Raw genomic sequence first — 18,808 nt, forward strand, 5'->3', positions numbered from 1 at the left:
CTTTAAAATAATACAACAATAATAAAAAATAAAATAATAATAATAACAATAATTAATAATAATAATAATAATAATAATAATACAATACAAAAAATCTATACAAAATTAAAAACAATTATTTAATTACAGAAAATATATATATATATATAAAATAATATGAAACTCATGCATAATAATCAATGTGCTGAGAAAAGAAATAGAAGTGTAAAGGAATGGGCAGCTCCCTGCACCCTGCACATAGTGAAGTGACGCTGACAGTCGGGAAGTTCATCTGAAGACATTTCTGATATGCTAATTTCAATGGAAATCTCTGAGTTATTCATTTTGTGGCCAGTTTGTTAACTAAATCAATTAAATTAGAGAACAAACTGCTGTTTCATTTGTGGACTTTAAGATGGGCCCCAGACATGTCCTACTGCTGTTAGGAATTCTACCGTAAAGTAAGTATTATAAATTACAGGATCATTGAGAAAAGATGTCCATTCTTTTAATTTGCAAGTACGATAAACAGATTTCTAAAGTTTAAAATATCGATGAGATGCTTTTTCTTTTTAAATGTAGTAGGACTATGATAGATCTGGTCCAGTTCTGAGGCAGGCCACCTTTTGTGTGGACTCACGTGGATTTTTCTTTCCCACTTCCCACAGATCAGCTTCCTAGGATATTTAAATTGTGCTTGCATGTGCAGTGCAGCAGATTTGTGTCCCAAACAGTCTGGGGTGTGGCATTGGCACCCTGTAGGACTGGGACACTTTGTTCCCTTTTATAATCCTTTGATAAAAACTTAGATGAAAGCAGGGGTCAACAATAGTGTGGTGGTCCAAGATGAATGGCTGGTGTGGTCTGAAGGATAAGCACATCACTGGACTTTTCCTGACCAATTGGCATTGCTCTTGTGGTGCATTTTGCACTACGCGTTCCTGCCTTGCATTAAAGCTGCTGACATTGGCTATGTCTTCCCTGACCCAGCAGGTTTGAGAATGGTTTGTTCATTCATTTCATTAAAGTGTGTGAAGTGGTTAATGAAAGCTACAGTGCATCTGCCACTCCAGACACGGACAGAAGCTCGTAAGGCAGATGACGGGACTTCATTTTCGGGTTCCAATGAAATAGGCACACACCAATATCACTGCCCTCCAACTACAGGTAACCCCAGTCCTATGTTGGCATTCATTCTTAATCAGGTGCACTGAGCAGAGGACACCTTTCTCTACGTACCATTAAAAGCCATGAAAAATAATGCAACATTATTAGAATCACCCCAGCCATTAGTGAGTACTCTTTAAGTCCACATCTCTTTAAAAATCTGCCAAGAATACATGAGGCTCAACATGTATTATTTCTCAAATTACCCTAGAATGTGATTATATAAATAAAGTAAAGAAAATTGCCACAATTCTCCTTAAATCATTATCACCAGTCTCTTTTTTAAATAATGAACTAACTATTCTGGTTTATATTCAATTATTTGAATGCAACAAGATGAAACAGTTTATAAAAAAGAACTGTAATAATATTAATCTTAAAAAGGAAGACAAAAGTTTTATTATTCCTAATTCTAGTTATACCGTAGTAATAAGTTAACATTCTCACTTAAATAACATAAAAAGAAGCGTTTACAGGGTCACATCAATCAGTCATTCAAACACAAGCGCTAAATCTCTAGCTTCATCCAGATGAAGTGGCATCCAGGACTCATGGGAAAATGCAGCGATGTGAGTGAAGCTGGCTGGCTGGCTGGCTGGCTGGCTGACTGGTTGGCTGGTTGGCTTTTCTGCCAACGTCAAGGTTCTGTGATTGTACTGGAGCCAGAATCGTCGATAATGAACCGCAGAGGAGCTCCATGGGTCAGTCTTTCCTGAGAGCGTCCTAATTTTCGGTAACAGCGATTCACTATTTCCCCAGAAAAGCCTGGTATAGTTCATACGTGAAGAAGGGATAGCAAATATAAAAAAAGAAAATCATCGTAGTCACTTTCCTGTAAGGTCCATATTGCATTTATACAGTTTGCTTTCCAATCTGGCTTTTTCCCATTAATCTGTTCAATCTTTTTTCTATGTATTTCTATTCCAAAATATCCAGATAACAGCTGTTTGTGCCATTGTGCTTGGAAAGACAGCTTTTTGGGGGGTCTCATCAATCTACTTCACTGTAAGAGTATCCCCCAGAAGCCACAATAAGGGTCCATGTAATCACATTCATGCCTGTCGTGGCCGTCAGTCCACTACCATTTGAAGGTACAGCCCAGGTCTGCTGATGCGTCGCTGCTTGGATGTCGATCAGCTGAGCCAAGAAAAAGTCTCTTACATTGGTGGGATAACAAGACCAGTCATGGCTGCAAAACAGTACAAGAAAGGGAGACTTGTTTTAATCATTAGTTGAGATGTGTGTGTGTTTTTTTAAATTCTGTTTTGGATTGCATGATTAAATTAGTTAAGTATTTATATTTTTGTTCTGTTCAGTTGTATTTGAGGAAAAAAACATCATTCCATGAAGAAAGACAAACTTCTCATCATCCCAAGAACAACCCTGGATGAGGTGAAAGAGCTTCACGGGGGATGTACAAAGTCCTATCAAGCCAACTTTGCGATATGGAAAGAAAATTGACATTCCCACACAGACATAGGAGGACATGCGAACTCCAAATAGGCAGCACCTGGGTGGGAATCTGAACCCAGGTGAGAGGCTATGAGGAAGTAGTGCAAGCTATTGAGTATAGATAATGATGTCAATGAACTGTCAAATTCTCTTTTCTGCTATTGGTAAGCAGGTTTGAGAATTTATGTTATGTTATTATGGGTAGGTGCTACCCAAAGCACTTACATAAACACGTTTTTTGTGTCAAGCACTCAGTGTGGCCTGGTGGCCAAGACACTATACGTTCACAAAGTGACCAATTCAGTCCAAAACTCCGACTCCCTGTTGACCCTTAGCTAGTCACTTCTCCTGCCAGTGGTCCAAGTTAAGAGTAAAATCTACTCAGACTGTTCTTGGTCATTTTTGAGGTGGTGCTGGGTGTCTGTTCATGGAATATAACTACACAGTAAACAACATAAGAAATGATTACCAAGTCTAAATTTTACCTTTGGACTTAAATTTCATCAATCATTCTCAAACAACTTGAAAAAGGTACTGGGTATGGTAGACTTTGGGAGTTGGGAAAATTTGCACAAAGTGTGAACAAGTGTAGTGTACTCATGCAGCACTCAAGCAGGATGTTCGGTATGGAATGGTGCTGTACAGAATGACATGTTTGTGCACATTGCACGATAAACAGGTCAATCAGCAGGTTTATATCAAGTTGCAGGAAGCCTCAGGCCCAGCATTTGAGTATCTTGGGCTGCACACAATATTGTAAGTATTGTTGATGACAGTAAAAAATAAAGTTCAGCTTTATTGTCATATGTACAATGAGTATAATGAGTATAATGAGTTGCAAGTCCGCCCCTACTACTGACAGTACAATACAAAAACAGACAATGAATACAGCACTGTAAGTACAACATCAGGTGAGTGATATACAGTAAGAAACACACTTCAGGAACGTTCATGCAATGGTCAGCATGAGTAGGTTTTGTGGAGATGTATGACTTGAGGGTAGAAACTGTCCCTGAACCTACTGGTGTGAGTGCTCATGGTCCTGTATAGCAAAGTGACTGTGCAGGATGGCTGAAGCCTTTGAAAGTACTGAATGAATCGTCACTTATGAATATTTTTGGTGCTTAGGTGGGCACTTTTAATCCAAAGCAGATTACAAGATAAATATAGTTACCTACATTAATTTTTTACCGAACTGCTCAGTGTCACACATTGAAATAAGAGACACCAGCATCTTACTGGTTCAATGTCCAATGCACTTTTATATCACACTATCCACAGAACACAATTAAATATACTGTAAGTCATAAAAAGCATCCTTACAGACTTCCTAAACTAAAAGCAGTAGTCTCACTATGATGGAATGCTATTATTTTCAGTGCTTTCAATTTGTTCACTTTTTGGATTTCTATAATAGAAAATCCTGAAAATTACATCCACTGAGGGAAGCCTTATATGAACATAATGAAGGAATACAAGCGGCTACCTTAATCCACACCACAATATTCCCATTATTTCTGTGTTCAGTAAAACCAGGAAGCATATTTTGCTTCCAAAACTAAACACATTGAGCTGCCTGTCCAAAAACACACCGCTGTGTGAAAAGGGCACACGTTAATTTTCTCTCCATAATCAAAAGGGCTGGGGGTGTCGATTGGGGGGGGGGGGTCTGTTGCTTTGCCAGCCTGTCTCCGGGCGTCTGGGATTTAAAAGAGGGTTAATGAAGCTCGTCTTCTCTGGGAGCTGACCGCCTCAGACCAGACTCCCAGAGGGCCTTGCATGCTGACAGCGAGTCCTGGACAGGGCAATCTGATACCCACCCTAAACTGTATTAGGCGGCTCACCTTCAAAGAAATGCGAAGCTGAGAAACTTCTTACTTGTTTTGACTGGCATTAAGGAAAAATTTCAGGGTTGCAGGCTGTGTTGTCTAAGCTGGATCCATGGAACAATGGCCTTCGTATTTTTTAGAAAACCATTCTATGTTCTTTTTATTATTTAAAAAGTTTCTAATTATCTTGACAGTTATATTATTTGATTATCTAGCTGTGAATTAAAAAATGAAAAAGCATATTGTGTTCTTCAAATAGATATTATTCTAATTTTAAATACAAACTAAACAAAATTACCAACAGCTATCCATCATTCCATTCTATGACACGGTCTCCCAGCATTACTGGGACCCAAAGCGAAAATAGGACTGGATGCCAGTCTACTGCTGGCTGACACACATTAACAAACTTAGAGTCAACAGTCACCCTCATGTACTCACAGATTCATGGGGACACTGGGAGAGCATCCAAAGCCACCCAGACATCTGACTCGTATCCCTCAAGCCACAAGGCTGCCACCTCATGCTGTTCTAAATCACTAATATCTGCATGTTTATTGTTTGCATCTGCAACATTCAGGTAGGAGCTAAATGTGATGTCTCACTGTTACAAATTTGGACAAAACAAGTAAAAACATTCATTCTTTTAGTTTGAGCTGCGTAGTTTAGAATATGCATATTGTTACAGCATTACACACATATGTTCCTTTAAGGACTATGCCAATGAAAATAACAAATCAGGATACTTAGAAATGTTAATTAGCCAAGTATTCCAAAGCCCAAATAACACAACTGCTTTGTAAAACTTAAATTCATTTAGCCCTTCAGCTTGAAAGTGAAAATGAATGATTACAAAAAAGTTAAAGTCACAATCCTTTACAAAACTGTTAATTTCTTTACAGAAAAAAGTAGCGTATTAGGATTACCTCTGAAGCTGTTCCCCCCAGTGCCTGGACAAGCCGGCGAGGGGGAGCCCTGCGGTCGGATCACTGGCGCGAAAGCGCTCTTTTGCTTGACTGAGGGGAATGATGAGAAGGGTAAGATGGAAGAGGATCCAGAACCTGGGACCGTTGGGCTGGATGGCATGACTGTAGGGAGAGAGAGGAGAGGAAAGGTGGAATGAGGGCGTGATGTCAAAGTGTAAGCCAATAGATGCCCACAATGTGGCTCATCATTAAAAAGAAAATAATAACAACAAGAAAAAAACTGCCTGAGACAAGAAGGACATTGCTAGTGTTGAGTTAATAAAAGTTGTTTATTTGCTTTGCACTGAGAAGAACGAGAACACTAAAAGTTGCAAGTGACTCAGTCCGACAAGCCTGAATGTGAAATAACACTAACATTGTGTGCCCATGAGCCATGAAAAGAAAATCACAGGGATTGATGGGCAAACTTGTGACAAGGCATGTGTGGTGCAAAGCAATGGCAAGCAAGCATTCAACCATTACGGAAGAATAACAAAAAAGAACTTCATGTATTCACATTGCATTAATACTTAGCTTGAAACATGTGCCGACTGCTGTGAAACAGTAAAATAAATACATTTGATTTATACTGACTAATGGTAATTAATGATTTATTGCACACTTCTACCTTTGGAGTGGTCATTATTAACAACTTTTTTTTATGAACTGGGATCATTTTTCAAAAATATTTCCATTTGAATATAAAGAAAAAATTGCATCCCAGGGCCCCACGATATTCATTATAACAAGATGATGCCTTCCCTTTCACAAATTTTCTGTCAGTGCAATAGAAATACACAAATCAGAAAAAAAAATCATACTTAAACCGATAAATAAATCATTTGTTAAAACTTCAGAAATGTGTCACTTTTGGAGAGAATGGCCATATCAGTGAGATTCACACTGTCCACAAAGTGATTTCCCAGTCATTACTACACAAGTGATAGAAAAACAGCACTGGCCAAGTGATCACTTTCTCCTGAGGTGGACATAAATTTCATCCATTTATCCATCTTTGAGCATCATCCCATAATAATAAGGTGTCATAAATGGCCACATATGTCTAATCTCTTTTAGACAATGGTTGAATACACAGATCCCAAATGTTCTGCATAGAATTCCAGAGACATACATGACTATAGGCAAGGCTTCACAGAAAACCACAGCCGTTGTCAAAGGAAGAATCTGAAATGGTATTTCATTACCGGATGATTGTTTCCATTCAGAAAAAATGTCTTCATGGGTCATTAAAAAAAAAATAACAACCATGGGAATCCTTTACATAGATTAACTAAAAATGATCTCTTCTCCCAAGTGGTTTCAGCAAATTACTGTTGATGTGGTCTAGCAGAGAATGTTGAATGGTCCTGGAATTCATAATACTTTTAAAAGGAAATGTTAAAATGGATTTGATTATAAAGTAAGTTCACCAGAGTGAACCTCTCAGAGGTGATTCAGATAAAGAGGAATATCACAGCTTGGCTTGCAGATCAACACAAAGTCAGTGCGTGGATTGCATGGCTCCTGCTCGAAATAATATTAAGTCTGCTGCTTTTCAAAGTTTTACTGATCTAGATTAGAAGAGGAAAAATCCTTTAGGGAAAATGGAAACAGTGACATTGCTATTCTTATTATACAGGAATATACACTCCAAGTGATCCATATGTAATTTCTGATTACATGTTTGTGGTTTGAGGATGCAAAGAGCCATTTCCAAAGTGGCCACCACGATGGTGTATTGTTAGGTACCACTACCTTACAGAATTCCAAAACCACTCATGTGCAGTTTTGGTTTTTCCCTTTTTGATTTTCTCTTTTTCCTTCCCACATTCAACAATCATGCACAAAGATTTAATTACAATTTAAAATTGTTCCCGTATGCGTCTGCAGAAGTGTTGCCTGTAATGGACTGATTTCCTGGACCTGAAGCTACCAGGATAAAAACTGTTGACGCAGAAATGCAAAAAAGTGAGTCAGGAAAATAGACACATAGATGGGCTCTTCAGGCCCAAACATATATAGCAGGGGTGGCCAACTCCAATCTTGGAGAGTTACAGTGGCTATAGGTTTTCATTCTAACTATTTTCTTAATTAGTCACTAGTTTTTGCTGGTAATTAGCTTCATTTAATTTATTTGCTGAGAAATGTTGGTCCTGGAGGGCCAAGTGGCTTCAGGTTTTTGTTCCAACCCAGTTGCTTCATGAGAAATCATTTGTCACCGATGAAGCACTTACTGCTCATGTGACCTTTTTCTGCTTCATTTTAGTTGTCTCACTTGTTAAGATTTTGAACCCTTAATTGCTTATTTTAATCTTAAACAGCTGTATTCAATGTTTTAGCTGCTGTTTATTAGCAATTAACATGCAAATGACAAAGAAACCAGCAGGTCTACAACTAGTTTGTCTCAGTTTCCACCCGTGTGCTTTCATCATTCACTATTTGGTTTAATTAATTATTTAGAAAGAAACTAAAGTGAAGAACTGAAAATTAATCATTTGTTTTAGGCTTCAAATCTCTTGGATGATACATGTATCATTAAAGAGGGAAACAAATCTTTGATTTAAGATTGAACTGATACGGCAGAGTTAAAACACTATCAAGCCAAGACATTAAATAAGATCTCTTATTGGGGAGAATTGGCTTCTAATTAAGCAACTGGGTTGGAACAAAAACCTGCAGCCGCTGTAGCTTTTCAGGATTGGAGCTGACCACCCCAATATATAGTGTGTATCTTACAACCAGAATTTGTTTAAGATTTGTCTTTAAATGTTCTGAATTAAATGTTCTTGTTTTATTTTTAAAAATGTGATCTTGAACTCAATGCTGTTTTGACCATGAAGTGGATGAAATAACAAATGGATAGATGTGTGAATATAAAATTTGAATAAATAGACATTTATGTGTGTGCATTATGTGGTGGTACAGTGGTTAGCATTGGCGCCTCACAAGAATATAAAATGTGAAGAATATCACTACATGTAGATGGCTCCTGCCTATTCTGAATTAAAGGATGGCACCTGTCATTGGCAGATTATGGGAAGATTTAAACAAGAATGAATTAAACTTAACTTAAGCATGTGCTGTGGCAAGTCAACCATCTCTATCGTTTTTCTCTCCACACTAACTTTGCCTCAACTGCTTAATATCAGGCAGGTCTCTGGTTATAGTGGGCTCCACTTAACAACAATTCCACTGATAAGAATGAGCACATGAAACCTCCCATTTTTTTCATTTCAACTGAATTTGAATTAGTTTTCATCTAGTGACATATTCTTTACTTACCAATAAAACAAATTAGTTTTGATGCAGATGAATCTATAAATGTCACATCACTAATGCTGTGAAATAGTGCTGCGCAGAAGAGACTTTGCCACTGTTTTCTATCATTTTTTGCTTTCAACTGCATATGAAACCAATTGGAAATGGCAATAATGATTATTATTATTATTTACATTTATATTGCACTTTCACACTACTGAAAGTGCTACACGCAGACATAAAGTGAACCACTTCAACCACTACCAATGTGAAGAATCCATCTGGATGATCCAAAGGCAGCCATTATTGTACCAGTAGGCACAGCACTCATTATCTATTAGGTGGTGAAGAGGTGAGAGAGATTGTTAGCCAGTAAGTGACAAGAGATAATTTGGGGACCAGAATCACCAGACTGTGGTTGGAAATTTAACCAGGACATTAGAATAAATCTTACTCTGCTCAGGGATTTTTAATGACCACAGAAAGTCAAGACCTCGGTTTTGCATCTCATCCAAAGGATGGCATCATATTTACATCACAGTGTGCCAGTCACTGTACTGGAACATTGGGATCCACACACAGACTACAGAGTATGCGGCCCCTGCTGGCCTCACCAACATCTCTTCCAGCAGCAACCCAAGCTTTTCACAGGTAAGCAGCCTGATCAGTAAGTGACTAGCTTAGCAGTAGAAACTGTTGCTTCTAATTCCCAGCATTACCAAGTACGTGTCTTAACCATGTCATCACAGGGAGTAAAGCTGTATAGTGGCATGTCTCTCCTGAGGGATCAAACATCAGTTAAGTGTTGGGTCTCCATGCCATCATTACAGCTTTTTTAACTCTGTGACAATATCAAAAGCTCATGTTTAAGCAAAAGATCGAAAATAGTGTATATACCTGTAGCATATACTAGTTTAAATTATTTGTGTTTTATGATTTAAAGTACAATAACTTTCACTATTATTTTATTAATAAATTTGAAACACTTTTCTGTAAAATCTTTATATATAATACGCTACCATGGCTGTTCATTTGTCTGTCCAGGATTTTAAATCAGCTTTAGTTCGCAAACCGTTTGACCTATTTACCTGAAATTTGGTACACATACTGCTTGACGTCTACTGTCCGCTTTCAGGGTGATGATTGACCTCCAAGTTTATTCCTCTTTTTATTTTTATTTATTGTAGAATCAAGTCTTGGCAGTAGCCAGCAGGGCAGGCGTGTGGCGCATGTGTACAGGCGCCGTTCTCATCCCTACTACCTTTGCCATCATTTTCCTAACCTCTTCATATCTTAAATCATTCTTGAGGCAGATTGAAAACTTAAGTGTGAGCTTAAGTGAAAAATTAAAGATTAAAGAAAAATGTACTAAGTAATTGCAACACAAACACTAACTTAATCAGGTGCTGACAAAAGAAGAGAAGAAGAGGAGCGCTAGGGTGGAGAAAAGAAGAGCTGCTCAGGAAACAGCAAGCACATCAACCTCTGAGCAAACAAAAGGTAAACGTGCAGAGAAAGAGGATGAAAACTATGAATGCTCAAGTCAAGTGAGACGTTACTGGTTAGTAAAAGTTAGTAATAAAGCACCATGTATTTTTGCAGATTTTTCCATTTTCAGTGGAAGCTCCATGTTACATACAAAATTGAGCTGTGAGCCTCCACACAAGCAGAACTCATTTGTGAATCAAGGCCCACCTGTATACTGTATATCATAAATAAGAGAGAATTAGGAATATTTACAATTCCTGTATGGTGGTACACTACTTGGCATAGTTGCAAACTCTTGTAGTTCTAAGCTAAAATTGTGAACTGATAATCTGTCTGTCTGTCTGCGTTGGTTGACTGGTAACTCTCAACTTGCTCCAGATGACGATGTGCAGGTGAGGGGCAGTGTGTGTGCCACATGGTGAACTGGCACCCTTCCTTTCAGTACTGTTGGGATTAGTCCTGGGACTGAAGTATGTAATATGTGTTTAAATAGACTGCATGTGTGTACACGAAATTGAACTCTAGACTATCTGAAAAAAGATAGAAAGGTAAAAATGTATTTTACTTTAAAAGTGAAAGGAAAGCTAGAAACACAATGTGTGTCAGAAGATTATGTTTCTGAGGATATTTTCCTGCAAAAAAATGTCAGTAGGCCCAATTAACGAGTGATTTGTTAAGAATGAAGCACTCACTGCCATAAGGGGAGCCATTTGGAGAGGTGCCACTGAAGCCAGGCGATCCTGGCACGGCCAGGCTAGACATGGGTACGGAGCCATAACCATTCATGCTGCCTGAACTGCTGTAGCCAGACTGCTGGGGGGTGGAGGCTGAAGGGTATCCTCGTGGAGACAAACTGCTTGGATTCCTAATGTAACCTGATGGAAGAACAAAAAACAATCGCATTTAATAAATTCTGGCTGATTTCATATAATTCATAATAATAATTTACCTGTTCATAGTTAAAACAATTTATTTAATAATAACACAGAAACTTTTCACAGCTTTGCAGTAATTGATTTGAACCACTAGTGCAGTAAAAAAAACTTGGAACACTTAAGGTACAGTGACAAACGTCAATCAGCATATGCTCTTCAGAGCCATTTTTTCAATCTGAAGCCAATTCCTGCTAAGTTCAAAATGATGTTCTTTTTGCCCATTTCTTTTACTCAGAAGTTCCTCATTTGATCAATATCTGCTTTCCTTTTCTTTTCTTTTCTTTTCTTTTCTTTTCTTTTCTAAGGAATCTAGTGAAGCTTTTGATTCTTACAGAACTTGGTGAAGAATGCACATTCTGTTAAAAGGTGAACCTCTTAACTGCTAAATTTGCCCAAAATGCACATTGCTGGTAACAGTGCACTGGAGAGTGGAGAAGACAAATCAAAGGTAAAGAAATGAGCCTGTTTGGTGCACATTGTCTGCTTCATAAATGAATAATAGGCTCTAATTAAAGAGTGAAGCAGATAATAACTACTGTTCTATAAAATATATTCGGTAAATTAGGAAGCCATAGATAGGATGCAGTAACAGAAAGAATATTACATAACAGGTCAACATCACCACCCCTTTATGTTAGCCCTGTGTCACACACGTGCACATGGGAAGCCATCGATGGGCTTGACTAAATGTGTTGATATGCCGGATCAAGGGTTGGCAGTGCACACAGTGCCTTTTCTCCTTCCTCTAAACATCCTCAGAAGATTCCAGAATCGACCCCCCATCTGGTCCCATGCCTGACCTCACTTTCGGGTGCAGCCCAGACTGCCCTCCTCTTCCTTCCTGTCTGCTATTAAGTCATTCTGGCGTTTGTCTCCCATTTAGTCTTGTGCTGGACTTAGTCTCGAAACACTACTCTGTCCCTGTATTGTTTTGCCTGAAACTTCCATTATTTTCTCAAGTTTACGGCGTGGATCCCTGAACCTTTATCGTGGCTTTTCTTGTCTCGTTTCACATGATATATAATAGCAGACTAGTTCAGAAAGCTTGATTGCGCTATGTTTGCAAAATTAAGCGATCTTTTAATGCCTTACACTATAGTTACAAGAGAACAGTGAGCTGCATGGTATTATCAGGAAAAGACTTGATGCCCTGCATTGATGGAGAGTACACTTGACCCTTGGCTCATGCTTGTCTTAGTGACTATGCAGTGTTTCCTCATTCACCACTATTCATTGGCATATCCACTGTTGCTGCCAAGAATTTCTGCTAGTGCTGCAGTCTTCATCATTCAGTCATGCATGCCAATGCCAGTGTAATAACTTGTGATAGTATGTCAAAAATCCTCAACCATGACTGAAAGACATTTTTAGGTTAAATTCTTGATTAAAGGTACTTCACTCTCTTCTCAGGCTATATAAAGCACAGCACCTTCAGGGCATGAGCACGTCAAAATTTATATATTCAATTTATATAACATTCTCAGACTCAATCTACTTCTGGATCTCAGGGGGCTGGAGTTTATCTGAGCAGCACTGGCAGCAAGGCAGGAGACAGTCATTGAAAGACTCAATTAAAAATACCCCCATGCTCACATTCACATAGGGGCCAATACCTAAAATGCCCATTTTGGTGGATGTGGTAAGAAAACATTTGTAAGGCACAAATAGGATATGCAAACTCCACACAAACAGCAACTAGTTGCAGGACTCACACACAGGGTGCTGGATTTGTGAAGCTGCAGTAATTATCACTGCACCACCCTGAACTCAATTTATTTATTAATTTTCTTGGTATTGACATCATTTTAAAGACATCTTTGATTACTTGATTCAAACTGCAGCAAACCAGATATAAAAATATAAAGAATAGATCAATCAAAATGGTTTTTGGCCAATGAAGGTGATCTTGTTGCAGCTAGAAAATGCAGTAGTTGCTCCATCTCTTTACATCAGTGGTAATAGCATTAACAACACATTCCTGTTGGCCTAAAATTGTGTTTATAGTGAGGACGAAGGATTGAATGGAACCTATTGTTCCTCACATGATAACATTGAATGATTAGTTCATATTTACTTGTGTGAGGACAGTCTGTGATAGGTCATGTGACACGGGGGTAGAGCACAATTCAAGCATTAAGATGATACTGTGAAACTTCTTCTGTTTTTCAACTTATTTTATGCACCATTTGCTTGACTTTACAATCATGTTATGCTATTCGGTACATTGTACTCATTCTTTCTTGAAACATATATGGTATTTTATGCTTTATGCGATGATTCTCCACAGTTCCACAAAGAAAATTACTATATAAAGGGATCTCTTGATTAATGGCATATAATTATTTAATTCAAACCAATTTAGCTCTAACACTTAATCTAGCAAAATTAATAAGCTGTTTTGTTAGTTTAACATCAAAGCAAAAGTAAAGAGGAGGCTGCTGTTCTTACTCTGACTGTTGCTCTGGCTAGATTCTCCAATGGTGACACCCAGCTGGCCACTGTAAGAGTTGAGCCCCATGACACTCCCATGAGCTGGCGAGCTGGGCAGAGCCTGTAGTTGGCTATGAGAGCGTGGCACACTGTAAAGGGCTTCTGCGATGTCGGCAGCACGTTTCAGCAACATATCCTAAGAAAGTTACAATAACAGAGTTTGGAAGACATTAAAAGGGGGGAGCAAACAAGTAGAAGGAATAGTCTGACCAACAGACAAAATAACATTTTTCTATTAAAAAGTTTTGGCTAGTAATGTCTGATATGAACAAGTAAACTACCATGCCTTTAATGCTTAAAACCCACATAAGTTCTGAATGCTATCAAATACCATTAATGTGAATCATAACAAACTGAATTCACTCCCCATTGATTCATTGGAAGAACACATGATATATTATACCTGAGATGGACTTTCTTCCCAGACCAGGCCTTCAGTTTTCCCAATACTCAGACACACCATGACATCTATACCAATGAGTACTACAGACATGATGTTATAAAAGGTTAAAGGGACATTTTCTACACATTTAGCTCCTATTTTAAGATATGAAAGGAACCAAGAAAATCTCAAGGTGCTGGGCTGTTATCTAGGGAGAGTCCTTAGAGAGTAGCCAGAGCTTGACAATGGGTATAGCTGAGAGCTGAGTTTAAAATGTGAAACACACCAATTCAGACCAAGTAAGTGGAATATCCAGGTTTATTTTAAGCTTGGGGTTTGCATTAACCAATGTAGTATGGCTGGGTGAAGAAAACAGAGAGACAGAGAGTGGCAAAGCAGTAACCATGGATTAACATAATGTGAATGAAGAACAGAAGACTTAACTCTGCTGGCTGCCAATTTGTCATCTAATGCTGAAAACTAAGCATTTCTTTAATCTGAAAACCTCTTCACTTTCCAAGAGTCTGGAGCAACTTGGTTTGGTACACTAGGACCAAAGCTGTTACCTACAGCAGAAGGCCGTAGAGTTCAAACTGCTTGGTGAGCGTTGAATACTGTACAGGGAATGTGTGCGGCAGGAAGAAAGAAGTGCATTGTTGATGCACCTTCACATTTTGAGGCAACATACACATAATAACTCTGAAATAAATAAAAATGGAGATGGCTGCTGATTGAATTGGGAAAGAGAGCAGTGAGGAAGTAACTGTGTACAAAGGCAGGAAATGACCTTCAGTCTAAGGGTTTAAACCTGGGAAATGCTGGGGAGTTCTACTAAGTCTTCCACTTTGTTAAACAACCGCTCTTGAAAGAATGTCTTCTGAACAAACAAAGACCTACCTGGTTGCTATGTTGATTCCCATATAGCGCTTCAACAAGATCCGCTGCTCTTTTCAGCAGCATTTCCTAAAGACGGGATAAAAATAACACTCACATTTACAATTCTAGACATTATTTAAGATTGAACAGGTTTTCACAAGTTAGGCATGGACCTATCATGTTTGGCAGTATTAATAACAGTGATACAAAACCCTTAGAAAAAATTTCTTTGTTTCATTTTTTAAGATTTCAGGCTGACACCAATTTCTTTCAGAAACACTGAGCAGAGCTTGTAGAAGCAGCTGCCGCTCTACTGAACTCTCCACGGTGCTGAAGCTGGTTATTTTCTTGGGCAACACAACAGAATCTATCTCATTCATATATTTTTGAAACTTTGTGATATAATATTGAAACTTGTTAAAACAACTAGATATAAATGCTGTAATAAAACACAGATTTAACAATGCTTACATCCTGTAAATGTCATTTAAAAATGTTTGCTGTTACATTAAGTCATCTTAATGAATGATTGTCTGAACAAATAAATTTAAGTATGAGCCTCGTGAACATTAAACTAAACAACATTGGAGTCATACCATATGTAATTTCTCTAGCATGTAATCTTAAATTCAAATACATATTTAACAAATATTTTGTGTCTTAATTAAATCTCTTCTGTAGCACCATTCAAAAGTTTGGAATCACCTTAAAATATTTGTTCTTTTGACAGATACTTTTTGTAATCAAGCTACCATTACATTGATTTAAAATATAGCCAAATGATTGCTAATGTTGCTCTTACTGTTTGAAATGATTAATTTTGAATTTATTATTCACATATGACAGCAAAGTCCCATTTTCCGTAGCCATTACCCCAGTGTTATAAAAAGGTAAACTCTCTTAGATCATCCTTAATTAATTATACTTAAATGGTAATTGGTTATTAGAGAAACCTTTGCAATGATGTTAGCACAATTGAATCTTTTATTCTGCACAATAAAGCAAGTAAACTGAATTTCTTTGGTTTGTAAGATAACAGCATTTTCATTGTTCAGTTCTGGGTTCAAAAATGGCCCAGAACTGAACCAAACAGCTTTCTCAAAAAACACTTCAGTCTATTGTTGATTCATGATATGAAAGCTATTCCGTGTGACAGAGTTCTAAGAAAGTGAAGATTTTAAACAAAAGAGTCCACAGGGTCTAACAAGGATCGAAAAAAAAGCAAACCCGGATGCACAACTGCAATAGAGAATAAGAACATCAGAGTTTATAGTTTGAGGAACAGATACATTAGAGATCTCAGTTGTCTGATTCCTTACATACACGCCAAATACCAGTGTCTGCAACATCTGCAACAAAATCTGCAACAGTGTAAAGATAACTCTAAGATGCTGGTATAGAGGCAGAGTTTCAAAGAATGGGCCGATTTGAAACTTGCAAATCCTCTCCTCTCTTTCTTTCTTTTGGATGGGCGCTGAATTTTGGTTTTGTTAAGTTTGATTTGCTTGTAATTAATTAAATTTAATAAAAAAAGAAGCTTGCAAATAAAAAAAAAATGTTAAAATGGGAACAAGTTTGGAGTCACTCAGAAATCCACCTTTCGATGTCTGCTTTTTTTTTTGTCTGTTTTTACCTTTTCTTTTCACTTATGCCTTTTTCCAAAGTGACTTACCAGAATAGGACATTCCACAGTTTAAACATTTACTTGTACAGTTAGAACGCATGTAGGGTAAGTGACTATCTCAGGGTCACACAGCAAGTGAGAGCCAGGAATGGATCCAGCAGCCTTGGCGTTTATGACCACTACATCAGACTGTCTTCCATGACTGTGGTATATGGTTTGAATTATTGCCATGCTGTTCAAACTCTTCATTGACCACTTGTGCAATTTGGATGGGGTTCTAATCATCTTAGAAGATTTTACTACCATCAGGATGGAATCTGATCACTCAGAATTGATATACATTTATTGTAATTTACTGATGAAAGTAACCAAATCAGGAATCAATTCTCCCCCATGGTAATCAGAACAGAAAATGATGCAATTTCTTTTAAGAAATTGTATTGGCATCCCTGTAGTATGGTTCCAAAAACATGTAGAATATACACTATCATTCAAAAGTTTAGGTTCACCCAGACAGTTTCATGTTTTTGATAGATACTAATACTTTTTATTATCAAGACACTAGTAAATTGGTTTAAAACTATAGCCAGGGCAATATAGAGTGTTTAGAATGGATATTACTACTTGAAATGACTGATTTTTAATTTATTATTTACATATGGCTGCAAAACCCTATTTTCAGCAGTAATTCCTTCAGTGCCCTAATGGTAAACTTCTTGTGGTTATCCTTAGTTAGTCATGTTTACATAGTAATTGGTTATTAGAGAAACCTTTGCAATTGCATTAGCACTGCTGAAACCTCTTATTCTGTTGTGGATTCCTAAAAGTCAGATCTGCATTCAAAATAGCCAAAATAGAATGTTTTTTTCAAGAAATGTGTCAGTCTATTGTTTTGTTTTTTTTTTTGTGTGTGTGTCTGTTACTGTCTTGAGAGAAGAGGACAAGCTGGATCTAACCAGGACAGAAAGAAGGGCAAGGCCCAGACACACCACTGAGTAAGAGGAGAAGAACATCAGAGTCTGTAGCATGAGAAACAAACAACATAGAGGCCCTTGACTTTTTTAAAAAATTGCCAAATCCTTAGAGGCAGAGTTTCAAAGGAAAAGCCATATATGAAACTGGTAAATAAAAAGAAAGGTTAAAAACGAGCAAAGGAACTGAGACATTGGACAGAAGATGACTGAAAATGTGTATCATAGTCATCATCCTGGAGTCATGTCAGTTAGAAGTTATGAAAAAAAGGAGAGATCCACTGACCTTTGCTAGTTTTTCTGGATCCCCAGGGTGGCGTGGAATAACCTTCTGAAGCCTCTGAAACCCATAGTCTATAGTTGGCTCATTCAGGGCTGTGAAGAAAGATCATCTCATTACGTGTCTTAAAAGATATTTGCACTTGTTAGAAATATAGTAAGTGCCTTGGTAGCATTGTAAGTCAACAGCACCCAGTGCGATACAGCAGTCTTATCTACAAAATTTTATTTTATTTAATACCAATTCTTGTCAGTACTGTTGCAAAGTGTTTTTTCAGCCCACAGCAATATTAGTCAATAGAACACATCAGGCATAGTGTGCAACAAATGCAAGAAGAAAACACCAAGGTAATAATAAACAAATGGGTGGAAAGGAAAAAAATTACACAGCAGTGTCTAAGGGTGGAATAAGAATTTTGGTAATTAGGGAATAGATGTCTATACAGTTGACTTCTTTCTACCAACAAAACTATACAGAAAAATGAAGGCTTTTAAAGTCCTTGAAATAGAAGTATAATGAAATCATGCATTCTAGTGATTGTGATGTCAGAGTGGAATTAAGTACAAGAAGACTATATGAGAAACTGAACAAAAAATGGTTAAAGCTTCAGCACACTTCTTATCTGAGAATAACTCTTTTAACTTAAGCTCTTCATAATTACTTAACAAAATCACTTCACATTACTCTTCATCCATTTATCTTGGTGGCAGAAATAGAGACAACACATCAAGGTGAACAGAAAACGTCTTCTAATCTCTAATCCCATAACAACACTCCCCAGACGTTCCCAAGCCTTACAAGACATATCACCACTCCAGTACCCTGGGTATGCACTTAACCCCCAATCCACCCATCTCCAAAAAAACAATCTGGTACACCCTCTATAGGAGTCAACAAGGGAGGCATCCTAACTAAATGCTCAAACAACCTGGCTCCTATCAGTCCAAACAAGCAGTAGTTCTATGATAAGGCCGTTGTTGAGTTTTTCAATCCTTTATGGAGAGTGGACTCAGAAAATTCTTCATTGGAACTTTATTTTAGCTACTTGTACTTCTGATCTTATTATTGCTCTCATTAGCGATAGCTTGTGGTCATAGGTGAGCATGAGGTTA

The 18,808-nt window shown here is 37.7% G+C and overlaps 1 protein-coding gene across 2 annotated transcripts in view; it reads right to left on the reverse strand.

Annotated features, from left to right (window-relative positions):
* Positions 1-257: 257 nt before the first annotated feature.
* Positions 258-18,808, reverse strand: part of ebf2 (EBF transcription factor 2) — a 145,717-nt gene continuing 127,166 nt past the window's right edge. Inside the window, exons 11-16 of one of the 2 annotated variants that reach the window (XM_028799604.2) lie at positions 17,703-17,791; positions 14,843-14,908; positions 13,522-13,699; positions 10,831-11,013; positions 5,354-5,515; positions 258-2,335 (exon numbers count right to left, since the gene is read on the reverse strand). In XM_028799604.2, the coding sequence (XP_028655437.1) occupies positions 2,304-2,335; positions 5,354-5,515; positions 10,831-11,013; positions 13,522-13,699; positions 14,843-14,908; positions 17,703-17,791 (710 nt within the window). In that variant the 3' untranslated portion in view covers positions 258-2,303. The remainder of the gene's footprint in view (positions 2,336-5,353; positions 5,516-10,830; positions 11,014-13,521; positions 13,700-14,842; positions 14,909-17,702; positions 17,792-18,808) is intronic. The other variant, XM_051928327.1, reaches the window with a different exon arrangement.

This window comes from Erpetoichthys calabaricus, chromosome 1 (genome assembly GCF_900747795.2).
Source record: "Erpetoichthys calabaricus chromosome 1, fErpCal1.3, whole genome shotgun sequence".
Classification (NCBI taxonomy): Eukaryota; Metazoa; Chordata; class Cladistia; order Polypteriformes; family Polypteridae; genus Erpetoichthys; species Erpetoichthys calabaricus.